Source organism: Lepus europaeus, chromosome 8, assembly GCF_033115175.1.
Source record: "Lepus europaeus isolate LE1 chromosome 8, mLepTim1.pri, whole genome shotgun sequence".
NCBI lineage: Eukaryota > Metazoa > Chordata > Mammalia > Lagomorpha > Leporidae > Lepus > Lepus europaeus.
Window position 1 is genome coordinate 37,469,259 of NC_084834.1, and position 15,753 is coordinate 37,485,011.

Here is a 15,753-nt window from a genome sequence, read left to right on the forward strand (position 1 = left end):
GTATCTTTGATTAATTTTAGCAGTTTAAATTTATGGACAATCTTACCTATAAGCCAATTAAAATAAAATTCTTAATAAAATTTTCCCATGTGGACATACAATATGTACACACATATAACATAACATAATAGACCAATATAGCAATTTTAATAATAGCTTGTAAAATCTTTAACTCTTTTTGTTGATTGCCAATTGATTTGAATTGCTTTTTGTTTTTAGTAACCTCAGTTAACCATACTTTCTCTCAGTTGGTACTGTTAATACATTATTGGCTTCATCTGTTTACAGAGCCGTCCCAAAGTAACTGAATAAAATAGAAGTGGCTGGAAAAACTCCATAGGAACCTATAGGAGGACAGCTAAACACAGAACCAACAACGCTTTAGTTTTATGAACGGCAAATCATATATGACTGTGGATGACAAAAGACTTTAAGTCGCCATGTTTAAAATTATAAACTCATCAACCAACAAGAGGCACTTGCTTACTTCACAGTATTTTTGAAAGCACCTGTAGGATTTTACAACTATTTAACCCTTTAGGCCCCTGGGGCTTTCTCATTAAGATAACTATCATGTCTAGTAACACAAGATCATTAGACTTTTCAATTCCCAAACATTTGTATTAATAGCATTTGCCATTATAGAAACTTACAGTCTGGTACCACATCACATCTTGACAGTCCTTCTAATATAATCCAAATAGACTGATTAGAGCATCAGAGTTTAATTCTATGTCAAAGAGAAATTGAGCTTCCTGTGATCTTTTGCTGTGAGGTTTCTTTCCTTTACCTTCTTTCATATTGATGGCCATGTTTCTGTGTTTCTGTGTGTAACACATCTTTAAGCATCTTTTGCAGGGCAGGACAAGTGGCAACAAATTCTTTCAGTTTCTGTTTGCTATGAAAAGTCTTTATTTCACCTTCATTCACAAATGAGAGCTTTGCAGGATATAATATTCTGGGCTGGCAGTTTTTCTTTCTTAGTATCTGGGCTATGTCTTGCCATTCCCTTCTAGCTTGTAGGGTTTCTGATGAGACGTCTGCTGTGAGTCTAATTGGAGATCCCCTGAGAGTAATCTGACGTTTCTCTCTTGCACATTTTAGAATCTTTTCTTTATGTTTCACTGTGGTGAGTTTGATTACAACATGTCGTGGTGAGGATGTCTTTTGGTCATGTTTATTAGGGGTTCTATCAGCTTCCTGTACTAAGATGCCTCTGTCCTTCTCCAAACCTGGGAAATTTTCTGCTAGTATCTCACAGACACTAGTCTTGTTTATGTGATCCCTTTGACTCTTAGTCCTATCAGTGTGATCAATTGTGAACTGAAATTGATCACTTGGACTAGTGAGATGGCATTGGTACATGCCACCTTGATGGGATTGAATTGGAATCCCCTGGTATGTGTCTGTTTATTATTTGAGAGAGAGGCAGAAAGAGCGAAATAGAGATACAGAGAGAGCTCCCATGTGCCAATATACTCCCCAAATACACACAGCATCCAGGGCTAGGCTGGGCTGAAGCCAGGAGCTGGAAACTCAATCCAAATCTCCAATGTGGGTAGCAGGGACCCAATAATTTGATCTATCACAGCTGTCTCTCAGGGTCTGCATTAACAGGAAACTGGAACTAGGACCCAGGACGGAAACCTATTTGCTCAGCTTTGGGACACATGCATCTTAACCAGCATCCCAACCAAATTCATGTCCCCAGACTGATTTTTTTTTCTAAAACAAATATTGCACTAATCTTCAGCCTTGCCTTTCTACTGAAGTAGCTGTTCCCATGATGGTCTACAGTGGTGCTCCAAGATAGAAGAAAGTTACCTGGGAAAAATGGAGGAAAGAGAAGTAGGAGAGATCCTCTTATCACTATAATACAACAAACATGTACTATGGAGTGGACTACACTATATACACACATTGTAAAGAAACTTAATGAAAGTGCTATGATTATTTCAGATTATGCCTCCACTTGTTTCTCTTTTATTCAAATTCAAATTAGAAGATTTTTTTAATCATAAAAGCTTAAGAAATACTCAAGCTTAGAGGGAAAGCTGTAAGCTCCTTCTCAATAGCAGTATCTAAAAATGAGCATAATCAGTTGTCTCTCTTCTGAGTTTTTTCATGTTGCCTCTGAAGTAGTGATCTGTAGATGCTATGTTTTGGCAATGCCACTTTGCCTTTCCCATACTGTGCTTTAACCAGTTTGCTTTTCTTTGCTCTCTTGATTAATAACTCCTGTTCCTTTAAGTGTCTGCTCAGGCATTATTCTTCAGAATCCTGCTCTGGCTTTCTCTCTCCTACTTGCATCTCCTACTGTATCATGGCCCTGCAGACACATGACACAAGCTAGGAATGACAACATATTCTACTGAGCCCATATTTCCTTCAAGGGAATACCTTCATTTCACCCCGCCAAGGAGAGCATTTTAACTTCTCCCACCATCTCACTTTTTTAAAGTGATTCATTTATTTACTTGAAAGGCAGAGTTACAGAGGTGGAGGCAAGGGAGAAACAGAGATATATCGTCTGCTGGTTCACTCGCCAAATGACAGCGACAGTGGGGGATGGGCTGAACCAAAGCCAGAAGCCAGCAGCTTCTTCCAGGTCTCCCAGGAGGGTGCAGAGGCCCAATCACTTGGGCCATCATCCTTTGCTTTCACAAGCACATTAGCAGAGAGCTGGATTGGAAGTGAAGCTGCAGGGACTCAAACTGGTGCCCTTATAGAATGCCGGCATCCCAGGCAGCAGCTTAACTCCCTACAGTATGATGCCAGACCCCAGCATCTCATTCTTTACTGCTTTCAGAAGGACAGAGTCATCTGAATGATGACCTTGGTCAGACCTGACTGCTCTAGACCACACCTACATGGAGGCAGAATCATTTCCTTGCAACTTATGAGGGATTAATAACCAGAATATATAAAGAGATCAAGAAACTCAACAACAACAAAACAAACAACCCAGTGAAGAAAGGGGCAAAGGACTTAGATATTTTTCAAGAGAGGAAATCTAAATGGCCCAACAGACACATGAAAAATTGTTCAGGATCACTAGCCATCAAGGAAATGCAAATCAAAACCACAATGAGCCTTCACCTCACCCCAGTTAGAATGGCTTTCAGACAGAAATCAACAAACAATAAATGCTGGTGAGAATGTGAAGATAAAGGTATCCTAATCCACTGTTGGCGGGAATGTAAACTGGTAAAACCATTATGGAAGACGGATGGCGATACCTCAGAAATATGAATATAGACCTACCATATGACCCAGCCATCCCACTCCTTGGAATTTATCCAAGGGAAATGAAATCAGTAAATAAAAGAGTTATCTGCACTCCCATATTTATTGTAGCTCAATTCACAATAGCTAAAACATAGAGTCCACCTAAATGCCAATCAACTGAAGACTGTGTAATGAAGTTATAGGATATGAACTCTATTGAATACTACACAGCAGTTTAAAAAAAAGAAGAAATTTGGTTATTTGTAACAAAATGGGCAAATCTGGAAAACATCATACTTAGTGAAATAAGCCAGTCCCAAAGGGACAAATACTGTATGTTCTGGGCCGGCACCGTGGCTCATTTGGTTAATCCTCTGCCTGTGGTGTCGGCATCCCATATGGGCACCAGGTTCTAGTCCTGGTTGCTCCTCTTTCAGTCCAGCTCTCTGCTATGGCCCGGGAAGGCAGTGGAGGATGGCCCAAGTCCTTGGGCCCCTGCACCCTCATGGGAGACCAGGAAGAAGCACCTGGCTCCTGGCTTCAGATTGGCATAATGCTGGCTGTAGTGGCCATTTGGGGAGTGAACCAATGGAAAGAAGACTTTTCTCTCTGTCTCTCTCTCTCACTGTATATAACTCTGTCAAATAAATTACAAAATACTATATGTTCTCTCTGATTTGTGATAACTAATAGAGCACCTAAAAGAAAATCTGTAGAAGTGAAATTGACACTCCAAGAAGCAATGACTTGAACAGCCCTTGTCTTGACTGTCAAGGAACAGGCTTTTTTTTTTTCATACTATTTGTTGAACTCTTAACAAAGAGTTAATCATACATGTATAAAGTCAGTTGAAAATAGATCTCAGTAAAAAATAGGAGTGAGAATAAGAGAGGGAGGAGAAAGCATATAACTGTAAAGGTGTATAGTTCTGTATACATTCCTTAGGACTTACTTCTAAGGGTATAGTTTAAAAAATTTGCTATGGGTCCCAAATCCCATTAAGCTGGGTGATAAAAATGCCATCTTAAGTGTTAAAGTGATCATATTAAGTGTTAAAGTGAACATATAAATAAGATTAAGTGTTAAATTGATCATATAAATAGGAAGAAGTGCCTGGTAATAATAATGGATAGAATTAAAAAGGAGAGAATGTTTCAACATGGGAAACAGTTCATACAGCAGACTCATAGAATGAAAATCACTTTAAGTAACACTCTGACCTCAGAATGATCCCTTAAGGCATCCTAGTCTGACTGAACAGCCGATGAGAGCATTATAGGCATGGAAAGCTGAGACACTGTAGCAAAAAACGTTCTACATCAAGGATCCCCAGCAGAAAGAAGTGGCCATCAAAGAAGGATGTACTTTTCTCTGAGGGGACGAGAGAGCTTCCAATTTGCTTATGGCCTTGTCTAAATACTGATGGAGTCTGTGGATTCAAAAGGCTTCCATAGCCTAGAAAGCTCAGGTAGAGAGCCTTGGGTGGTCACTAGCTTCATACATAAGAGTGTTAGTTGTGGGCTGGCGCCGTGGCTCAATAGGCTAATCCTCCACCTGCGGCACTGGCACTTCGGGTTCTAGTCCTGGTCGGGTCGCCAGATTCTGTCCCAGTTGTTCCTCTTCCAGTCCAGCTCTCTGCTGTGGCCCGGGAGTGCAGTGGAGGATGGCCGAAGTCCTTGGGCCCTGCACCTGCATGACAGACCAGGAGAAGCACCTGGCTCCTGGCTTCAGATTAGCACGGTGTGCCAGCCGCAGCACGCCGGCTGCAGCGGCCATTGGGGGGTGAGCCAATGGAAAAAGAAAGACCTTTCTCTCTGTCTGTCTCTCTTACTGTCCACTCTGCCTGTCAAAAAAAAAAAAAAAGAGTGTTAGTTGTTAAATTAACAACAGGAGTCACTGTGTACTAACTTCCCGTTCAGGACCTCTGTCCTTAACGAGTTGTATTATCAGAGTTAACTGTAAAACTTGATCTCAAACAGTTGGTGTGTGTGTATGTGTGTGTGTGTGTGTAAATTGTTGTAATCTTTGCTTAGTATAGAGTCTTCTGTGTGTAAATTTAATTGAAAATAAATCTTAATGGAGAATGGGACTGGGAATGGGAGAGGGAGGAGGAGGAGGGTTGAGAGAATGGATGGGAGGGCAGGTATGGTGGGAAGAATCACTATATTCCTATAGTTGTACTTATGTAATTTGTATTCCTTAAACAAAATGTTTCTTTGGGGGAAAAAAGAAGAAATTATGCTGTATATATACACTATGGAATACTACTCAGCTGTAAAAAGAATGAAATCCTCACTTTTACAACAAAATAGATGCAACTGGGAACCCTTATGTTTAATGAAATAAGCCCAGTCTTCCTAAGACAAATGCCATATGTTTTCCCTGATCTGTGGTAACTAATAGAGTACCAAAAATCCAATATATAGGAATGAAATGCAATGATTGTTTACAGCCCTTGTCTCTAATGTTGAGGAACAGTGTTTTTTCCTCATCATGCTATTTATTGAATTCTTCACTTAGTGTAGGGTTAATATTATGAGTATAAAGTAAACTGAAAATAGTTCATTTTAAAAATTGAGAGGGAATAGAAGAGGAAGGGTGGGAGTGTGGGCAGGAGGGGGAAAAGGGTGGGAAGTATCACTGTGTTCTTGAATCTTTATATAGTAAATACATGAAATTTGTATACCTTAAATAATTTTTTAAAAAAGAAAATGTTTTACATATAATAAATATTATTTGCCTATTACAATTGATGCTATAGAAATACATTTTATTAACAATTTGGCAATTTGGGAGGTGGTGACAAGAGATTGAGATGTTTGCAATGCAGATTATGGGAGCCAGTAGCTATTGCTAATGATAGTGCTGAAGTCCTCAAGGATTGAGGGAGAGAGACTCATGAATCTTAAGATGGTTGCATAGGGAGAGAAAGTGGAAGTGTCATCTGATGTCATTGAAGGAAATGCTGATGCATGTTGGAAAGAAAGGTGGGAGAAAGATTTAGAAGCAGCAATGAGGCGATAGGACATCTCCCCAGCCTCAGTTTAAGTGGTGTGGGAGAGAAAACAGCCACCACCTGAAACAGGCTGCAGGGGAGGTGGTGTCCTCAGGGAAGAACCAAGCTTCAGTGAGAGCAGGGTACCTAAGGGAACTTCAGAGAAGAGGGCAAGATACATGCAATTTTAATAATGACTGATCTTGAACTCTAGAGCACAAGGCTTTCCAGCACTGGGAAGAAATGAGGAGTAGAGTTGGAAAGCTTGGGAGTGATGTATAGAGCCCTGTAGAAAGCAGAGTACAGAAGAGGGGGAGTAGCCTGGGCATCAGAAACTGGGATAAGAGGTTTAATGAGATCAGCCTTGATGGGATCAAAGAACATGGTGAGGAGACTGAGTGTTGGGAAAAGACAGGGGTGTGTCTGTGGTCAGCGGCACAGAAAATTCTGCAGTTACTTCTTGAGCCCAGCTGAAAGATGTGTGAAGGCTAAGAGGGAGGGTCTTACTCTGACCATAGAAGTCTCTGGGTCTCCCTCTTGGTTTCTGATACCACAGGTAGAGAGTCTGGGAGGGAGAGGTCCCAATCCAAGCACATGAAGCTCCCTATTGATTTTGCTACAGTCTTGGAAATCAAGGAATTTTAGCTAATGCCTTGCTGCCCCCAGCAAAATCACAGCTCTATGGGTAAAAGGGAACAAAAGAAGACTAGGATTGTATACTGGGTAGACAACCTGTGGAATGTGCTACAGTCATGGAGGTAAGAAATGGTCCAAAGATGTCAGGGATACATACAAGGGAAGTGGTGTGTGTGTGTGTGTGCATGTGTATATTAGAGTAGAGGTTGCAAGGAGATAGAAGCAAAACACAGAGAGTACTCCTGAGGAATGGCATTGTTAACAACTGGGATCCCAACTTGGTTCAATAACTCAACTAGATGACAATCACGGATGACTCAGCATGCTGTACAGGGCAAAGCTCAGAGTGAAAAACAACCAGAGCTATATGGATAAGCAATTGGAAGGAAAAAGCTTTTGTAATTGAATGATTTTATATGCAGATTAAGTTATTATTTATATATAAAGGCAACGAAAAATTTTCTTTTTTTTAACTTTTATTTAATGAATATAAATTTCCAATGTACAGCTTATGGATTACGGCTTCCCCCTTCCATAACTTCCCACTCACCCACCCACAAACCTCCCCTCTCCCGCTCCTTCTCCCCTTCCATTCACATCAAGATACATTTTCAATTCTCTTTATATACAGAAGATCAGTTTAGTATATATTAAGTAAAGATTTCAACAGTTTGCACCCACATAGAAACACAAAGTGAAACATACTGTTTGAGTACTAGTTATAGCATTAAATCACAATGTACAGCACATTAAAGACAGAGATCCCACATGAGGAGCAAGTGCACAGTGGCTCCTGTTGTTGACCCAACAAATTGACACTCTAGTTTATGGCACCAGTAACCACCCTAGGCTGTCGTCATGAGTTGCCAAGGTTATGGAAGCCTTCCAAGTTCGCTGACTCTGATCATATTTAGACAAGGTCATAAAAGACAGGGTGAGGATAGTAACCAATGATCCTAAGAGTGGCATTTACCAGGTTTGAACAATTATACAGCATTAAGTGGGGAAGAGGACCATCAGTACACACAGGTTGGGAGTAGAGCCATTAGTGGTAGAGTACAGGTTATGATTACAAAGGAACGAGGCCCAAGTGCGCTAGACAGGGTCTAGAACAAAGGACAGAGTCATTATTAGAGGAGCTAAGAAAGGTGCTGTCTAAGCTACAATTAAGTTTTCTGATTGAGAGGAAAATAGAATCTGACAGAAGGGGCCTGGTAACAATCTGTTGGGCTTTAGGCCTTGTAAGTTAAGAGGCCCAGACCTATCTATCTCTTCACATGGGGTACATCCTGAGGGAGGTGTGAACCACCTGGGGGAAGGCACCCTGTTGACTTTCATTACTTAGCTGGTCTGGGAGGAGAGCTGGCCAGGTCAAGGCAGGTGGCATCTCTAACAAGAAATTTACAGTTCTGCCTGCAATGTTGCTGACCCTGCTTGGCCGTCCCCTCAGCTGCAGTGGTCACTTTGGAAGTTGGGCTGAGTGAAGGGCTTTTCAGCTTGGAGCCAATACGATCTGTGGCTCTGACCTGGGCATCCTTCGACTCCAGGGCAGGTCCATTTCCAGTGATCCAACTCTTGGCAGAGCTGCCAGGGCTCTTCACAAGCTGACTCTGCTGAAGCCCAGGCTTACCACATTGAAAGCCACTGCAGTGGACTGGCCTGTTGGGTCTCCTTGAGGGCAGATCACTGTACAGATCAGCCATTAATAGGCCTGCCACCCATTGCTTCTGATGCCGAGCTTTCTTTTCCTCCTGGTTTGTGTTAAAGCAGACCAGAGGATGCAAGTCAAGGGAGTGCCCAAGTCCCATCTCTAATCTTGGGTGGCCTGAACTACAAGTCTATAGTCACAGGCATGTTCTGTAGTAGTTTTTCTAAGGTAGACAATGCCCATGTGGAAAATTATATTCTCACTTTAAAACTTTCTATCCCTTTGGTCTGAAAGGGAGGTTTTTTCTGCTTACTGTATACTTTGCTGATGGCGAAGTAAATCTAGCTATGAGATTATTATTTAAGTTCTTATTTTGTCTATGCTATTACAGAAAAATGTTAGCCATCTCTTTTATAAGGTCTAAAGATTAAATTGTGCGTCCTAAAGATTCCTTCATAATAGAATTAGTTACCTACCTTGAAGAGAATAGAGAAATGAAAGAACAAGTTGGGCTTAGAATCGAGAAATGAGGGAGCAAGTCCTAGATCGCTTGCTGACAATAGCAATATCACATGAATACTTAGCAAACAGTTTCAACCATTAGATAACAACTTAAGAAAACATTTACCAGAAGGTCCAATACCTTCTATAAATTTTAAGAATCATGTATTTGGAAACACCTCTTAAATATCTAACATGGTGTAGTTTGTTTAACCAGTAAACTTAAGCACAACCATATAAAATGTTTTTAGTTTCTTTCTACCAACAAGTATAAAACATATGATGCAGAGATTCAGGTCACACGAATTAAAATGTATCTTTGATTAATTTTAGCAGCTTAAATTTATGGACAATATTATCTATAAGCCAATTAAAATAAAACTCTTAATAAAATTTTCCCATGTGGACATACAATATGTACACATATATAACATAGTAGACCAATATAGCAATTTTAATAATAGCTTTTAAAATCTTTAACTCTTTTTTTAGATTGCCAATTGATTTGAATTGCTTTTTGTTTTTAGTAACCTCAGTTAACCATACTTTCTCTCAGTTGGTACTGTTAATATATTATTGGCTTCATCTGTTTACAGAGCCATCCCAAAGTACTGAATACAATAAAAGTGGCTGGAAAAACTCCATAGGAACCTATAGGAGGACGCTAAACACAGAACCAACAACGCTTTAGTTTTATGAGCAGCTAATGATATGTAACTGTGGATGACAAAAGACTTTAAGTCGCCATGTTTAAAATTATAAACTCATCAACCAACAAGAGGCACTTGCTTACTTCACAGTATTTTTGTAAGCACCTGTAGGATTTTACAATTATTTAACCCTTTAGGCCTCTGGGGCTTTCTCATTAAGATAACTATCATGTCTAGTAACACAAGATCATTAGACTTTTTAATTCTCAAACATTTGTATTAATAGCATTTGCCATTATAGAAACTTAAAATTTAGTATCACGTCACATCTTGACAGTAGTACTTCTAATATAATCCAAATAGACTGATTAGTTGGTGTCTCTATAAGATGAGAGACATAGGTCCTTTGATTTTTTTCAGTTGGGCCCAAACTGGAAAAACCAAAGTCCAAGATTTACTGGAAATTTTAGAGTCCAGATTGTTTGAAACTTTGATTTTTTGAATGCCTGTCAAGAATGCCAAGAAGGCTCAAAATCCAAAATATCTGGTTGAAATAAGATTCCTTAAAATCACGACATAATATAGACCAAATATGATCGTTGTTACTAGGTGATTATTCAAATCTTTGAAAATAAGCACATATTTAAATAACCCATCGCTCTTAATAAAAATTCAGGTGTTTTTGAACAATTAGAATTTAACAGACATCAAGAGAACATAATAGATTACTTTAACACATTGCTTTAACAGAGCATCAGAGTTTAATTCTATGTCAAAGAGAAATTGAGCTTCCTGTGATCTTTTGCTGTGAGGTTTCCTTCCTTTACCTTCTTTCATATTGGTGACCATGTTTCTGTGTTTCTGTGTGTAACACATCTTTAAGCATCTTTTGCAGGGCAGGACGAGTGGCAACAAATTCTTTCAATTTCTGTGTGCTATGAAAAGTCTTTATTTCACCTTCATTCACAAATGAGAGCTTTGCAGGATATAATATTCTGGGCTGGCAGTTTTTCTCTCTTAGTACCTGGGCTATGTCTCGCCATTCCCTTCTAGCTTGTAGGGTTTCTGATGAGAAGTCTGCTGTGAGTCTAATTGGAGATCCCCTGAGAGTAATCTGACATTTCTCTTTTGCACATTTTAGGATCTTTTCTTTATGTTTCACTGTGGTGAGTTTGATTACAACATGTCGTGGTGAGGACCTCTTTTGGTCATGTTTACTAGCAGTTCTATGAGCTTCCTGTACTAGGATGTCTCTGTCCTTCTCCAAACCCAGGAAGTTCTCTACAAGTATCTCACTAAAAAGGCCTTCTAATCCTTTCTCTCTCTCCATGCCTTCAGGAACTCCTAGAACCCGAATGTTGGGTTTTTTAATAGTATCCTGTAGATTCCCGACAATATTTTTTAGATTTCTAATTTCTTCTTCTTTTCTTAGGTTTGCCTGTTTCCTTTCCTGTTCTCTGTCTTCTAAGTCTGATATTCTCTCTTCTGCTTCGCCCATTCTGTTTTTAAGGCTCTCTAATGTGTTTGTCATTTGATCTATTGAATTCTTCATTTCATTATGATTTCTCGTCACTATCACAGTTTCTTGTTCTACTAGTTGTTTCATTTCATTTTGATTCCTCCTTAATATTTCATTTTCACGAGAGAGATTTTCTATCTTGTCCATTAAAGATTTCTGTATTTCAAGAATTTGTTTTTGAGAACTTCTTAATGTTCTTATCAATTTTTTGAGATCTGCTTTTTGCATTTATTCTATCTCATCATCACCATAATCTTGAATTGGGGGTGTCTTGTTCATTTGGTGGCGTCATAGTGTCTTCCTTGTTCTTGTTACCTCGGTTTTTGCGTTTGTTGTTTGACATATTAGAGATACTCTTTTGTTTCTTCACTGTGGTGTTTTTTCTTTTTATAATATGACTCTAGAATAAGTGGACTGTCTGCTTTTGATGGAGCCTTAGAGACTTGAGATGGGTGTGGCCTGAGAGCTCTGTTTGGTTCCTCAGGGTTAAGGGTGTGTCAAAGGTGACGATAGGTGTGGTAAATCTCTCTCTCTTCCTTCCTTCCTTCCTTTCTTTCTTTTTGATTCAAAAGGGAAGTAATTCCGCACAGCTGAACGGAATTGGAGGTAGTTAGTAGGCGAATGATATACCCACAGGAGCCAGAGATTAGAAGCTCTTTCCCAAGGACCATACAGGGAATCTGGGTTGCCAAGGCCACCGAACTATAGCATCTCTGCAGAGTACTCACGTGAATTCCGTGAGTTCTCTCCCCCACCGTCTCTTTTTTCACAGTCTCAGTTCTTTAGCAGCACATATTCCCTAGGTCCCAATCTCCTGTTATTTCTCCCCTCCCTAGAGTCACGTGTTTCTGCTAGGCTCAGGGCCGGTGCAGACCTGAGGTCACCCTGCTTATGACATATGTCCAAAATGGCGCCTGCTCTGTCTTGCTCGCCTTTGAGAGGTGAGCGGAGAGAGAGAAACTCATGTCCGTATTGGTCACTTTTCTCTCTCTCTCTCTCTCTCTCTTCTAGTTAGCCTGGTGAACTTTTCCCCACGGGGTTTCAAGCTTTGTTCCCTCTAGTCTCCTTCCACTTTCTTGCTGGTGTCTCGGGCTATTGAGGTTCGGCTCACCTCGCATTCCAGCGCTGGTGTGTTGAGTCTGATGCTGGTGCCCCGAACTGTGGGCTCCCACGCTCTCCACGCAGGTCCACTGTGAATCACTAGTTCTGGAAGAGTTTCCTTTGCTGTTTCTTCCCCTATTCTTCCTTGAACTTGCAGTATCTCCACTTTTATTAAACTGTCTCTCCCCGGACTATCAGTGTGCTCCCTTCCTATTCCACCATCTTTCTGCTCTCCGAAAAATTTTCATAAATATAAGGGATTTTGACACGTACCATTCCTTTAAAAATGTACTCAAAAATGTCTTACAAATAACTGAGGGGAGATTCAAAATCAAGTTAAGAATGAGGAAGCTGTGGTGTAGAAATGTTTAGAGATGCATAAATCCCATCCAATAGAAAATTAAATGTAAATAATTATTTTAAAGTGGTTACAAATTGCAATACATAAAGCCAAATTCATTTTAAAAATAAGATGCACATGTTTAAAAAATCATATATATATATAATTTTTTAAAATTTATATTTCTAGGTTAGAATAGCACAGATCAAAAAATAGAGAAAGAGAAGGGTAGATGAAGAGGTGGAAATAAAGAGGTTAAAATATTACCATTACAGGACAACATTTGGCACAGCATCTTTAGTCATTGCAGGGAGCTGTGTTGGAAGTGAAGTAGCCAGGACTAGAACCAGTGCTCTGATATGGGATGCCATGAGCAGTGGCTTAACCCATTTGTGCCACAGTGCCACCCCGACACTTACTCTTCTTTGCTATACATATATGTACTTTTTCTTAATGTAATTTATGCAATTGTTTTACAATACTGTTTTGCAAAGTAGTTCTTCATGGCTACAGAGTATTCCATTGATAAATGAATAAAGAATAGTCCATTGATAAGAGATGAATATTTATGCTATGTTTCAAAGCTTATCCCATGTGCTTTCCAAAATGGTTTGCCCTCAATATCATTACATCTTCACAACAGTCCTGAGACAGGGATTCTTATATATCCATGCACCCATGGAGGAACAGAGCCTAACAGAAATAAGTAGCTTGCCTGAAGTTGCATAAATATGAAGTGACTAAACCAGGATTAGATTATACATGAGATAATGCTAAAGACACCAGAACTCTTCAAATAATATTCCTTCAGTTACTTAGTAAATTTCCTATTTATCAAATTTCAGCATTTAGATCATTTCTATTTTTTTTATAGTAATAAATACTGTTGCCTGTGTTGAACATCCTTATGTCGAATCTCTGCACATAGTCCTGGTCACTTTTTTCAGATAAATTCATAGAAGTAAATTTTGGTGGATCAATGGGTTTTCCCTCTAACAACAAGAATAATACATACACAATATGGAAAATCTGGAAAACATAGAGGAACACAAAAATCATTGACAGTTCCACCTTCTGCATGTTACTATTCAGATTTTCTCATTCTTGATAATATATATATTTACACACATGTACATATATATGCAGTTACATAATGCTGTATATATTGCTATACAGAAGCACGTGTCTTACATTTTATATGTGTTATAGAAAATTATGTGATACATAGCTACATGTATAAACATACAAATATATGTTTTCTTTACAGGTAACCAACTAACTAACTGTAGAAACCATATGTTCGAGTTTAAAGAAACCATGCAACATTTAAAAAACAGAGCTGAAAATAGTCGCCGAGAGCTGATGGAAGCCTTCGATCAAATGAAAAATGATATTACAAACAGAGAAAAAGTATCAGGGAGCTTAGGTTTGTGTTGCTTTGTTTTTGTTTTGTGTGTGTGTGTGTGTGTGTGTGGTTGTTTGCTTATTTTATGCTTTCTTTTTGAAAATTTAGATTTAATGCCTTCTTAATAGTAACTCAGAGTGACTGCAATGCTCACACATTGTGGCAGGAAATCCTAAATGGTGCAACCACTCTGGAAAACAGTTTGGCAATTTCTTACAAAGTTGAAAATACACTTACTATAAGCCCCATTAATCCTGCTTTCTAGATATTCATGTTAAAAGAAGAAAACTTTTCTTCATACAAAAAACGTACATGAATGCTTGTAGCAACATTTATTTTATAATCACCTCAAACTGAAAACATTCCAAATGCCTTCAGTTGGTTAAAGAGTAAAGAGTCTGTACCCATCGTATACCATACAATGAAATGCCACTCGGGGACTGGCATTGTGTCACAGAGGGTTAATCTACTACTTGTGATACCAGCATCCCATATTGGAGCAGCAGTTCAAGTGCCAGAAGGAGTTCCACGATCCTGGCTTTGTCCTGGCCCAGCCTGCAACTGTTGCAGCCATACTGGGAATGAACCAGAGGATGGGAGTTTCCTTCTCTCTCTCTTTTGCACTCTGTCATTCTGCCATACAAATAAAATAAATCGTAAAAAAAAATACTATTCAGCCATGTGATAGTCCATATATTTCATATTGTATTTCACCAATGACTAACTATGTTGTGCATTTTTTCAATGTGTTGATTTGTCATCCAAATATTTCTTGGGAGGAACATCTGTTCAAAGCTTTTCCTCATTTTTAATTGGGTGGTTTGTTTTCTTTTCTTTTCTTTTTTTTTTTTGGGAGTGTTAAAGATGATGAACCAAGTTACCTTATAGGGAAGTCTGAGCCAAAACCAGCTTTTTTGGTTGTTATTTGTCTCATAGACATGTTAAGAATGGATTGCTGGCTCTTAACTGTAGCTTATTCTTTGGCTAGTTATGCAGAAATTGCTACCTTGGATTCTGCCTGAATTTCTTTTCTTTTTTTTTTTTCATTTATTAAACTTTTATTTAATGAATATAAATTTCCAAAGTACAGCTTATGGGTTACAATGGCTTCCCCCCTCCCATAACTTCCCTCCCGCCCACAACCCTCCCCTTTCCCGTTCCCTCTCCCCTTCCATTCACATCAAGATTCATTTTCAATTCTCTTTATATACAGAAGATCAGTTTAGTATATATTAGGTAAAGATTTCAACAGTTTGCCCCATATAGCAACACAAAGTGAAAAAACTACCGTTGGAGTACTAGTTATAGCATTAAATAACAGTGTACAGCACATTAAAGACAGAGATCCTACATACTATTTTTTTAAAATTAATTAATTTTCTATGCCATTTCCAATTTAACACCAGGTTGTTTTTTTTTCATTTCCAATTATCTTTATATACTGTAATTAACACACAATTATTCTTAGGTGTTTAAATTTTAACTGAAAAGTGATCCCTGTTAAATTTAAGAGTGGAAAAAGAGAGGGAGGAGATGTACAATTTGGGACCTGCTCAATCAGACTTGCCGCAAATGGTGGAGTTAGAAATGTGCCAGGGGATTCCAACACAATCCCATCAAGGTGGCATGTACCAATGTCATCTCACTAGTCCAAGTGATCAATTTCAGCTCACAATTGATGGCTCTGATAGGTCTAAGAGTCAAAGGGATCACACAAACAAGACAAGTGT

General features: G+C 39.0%; 1 protein-coding gene across 1 annotated transcript in view; it reads left to right on the forward strand.

The window, feature by feature from the left end:
• Positions 1–15,753, forward strand: part of MGAT4D (MGAT4 family member D) — an 85,754-nt gene that overhangs the window by 33,317 nt on the left and 36,684 nt on the right. Inside the window, exon 2 of the mRNA XM_062199075.1 lies at positions 13,886–14,044. Within this exon, the coding sequence (XP_062055059.1) occupies positions 13,886–14,044 (159 nt within the window). The remainder of the gene's footprint in view (positions 1–13,885; positions 14,045–15,753) is intronic.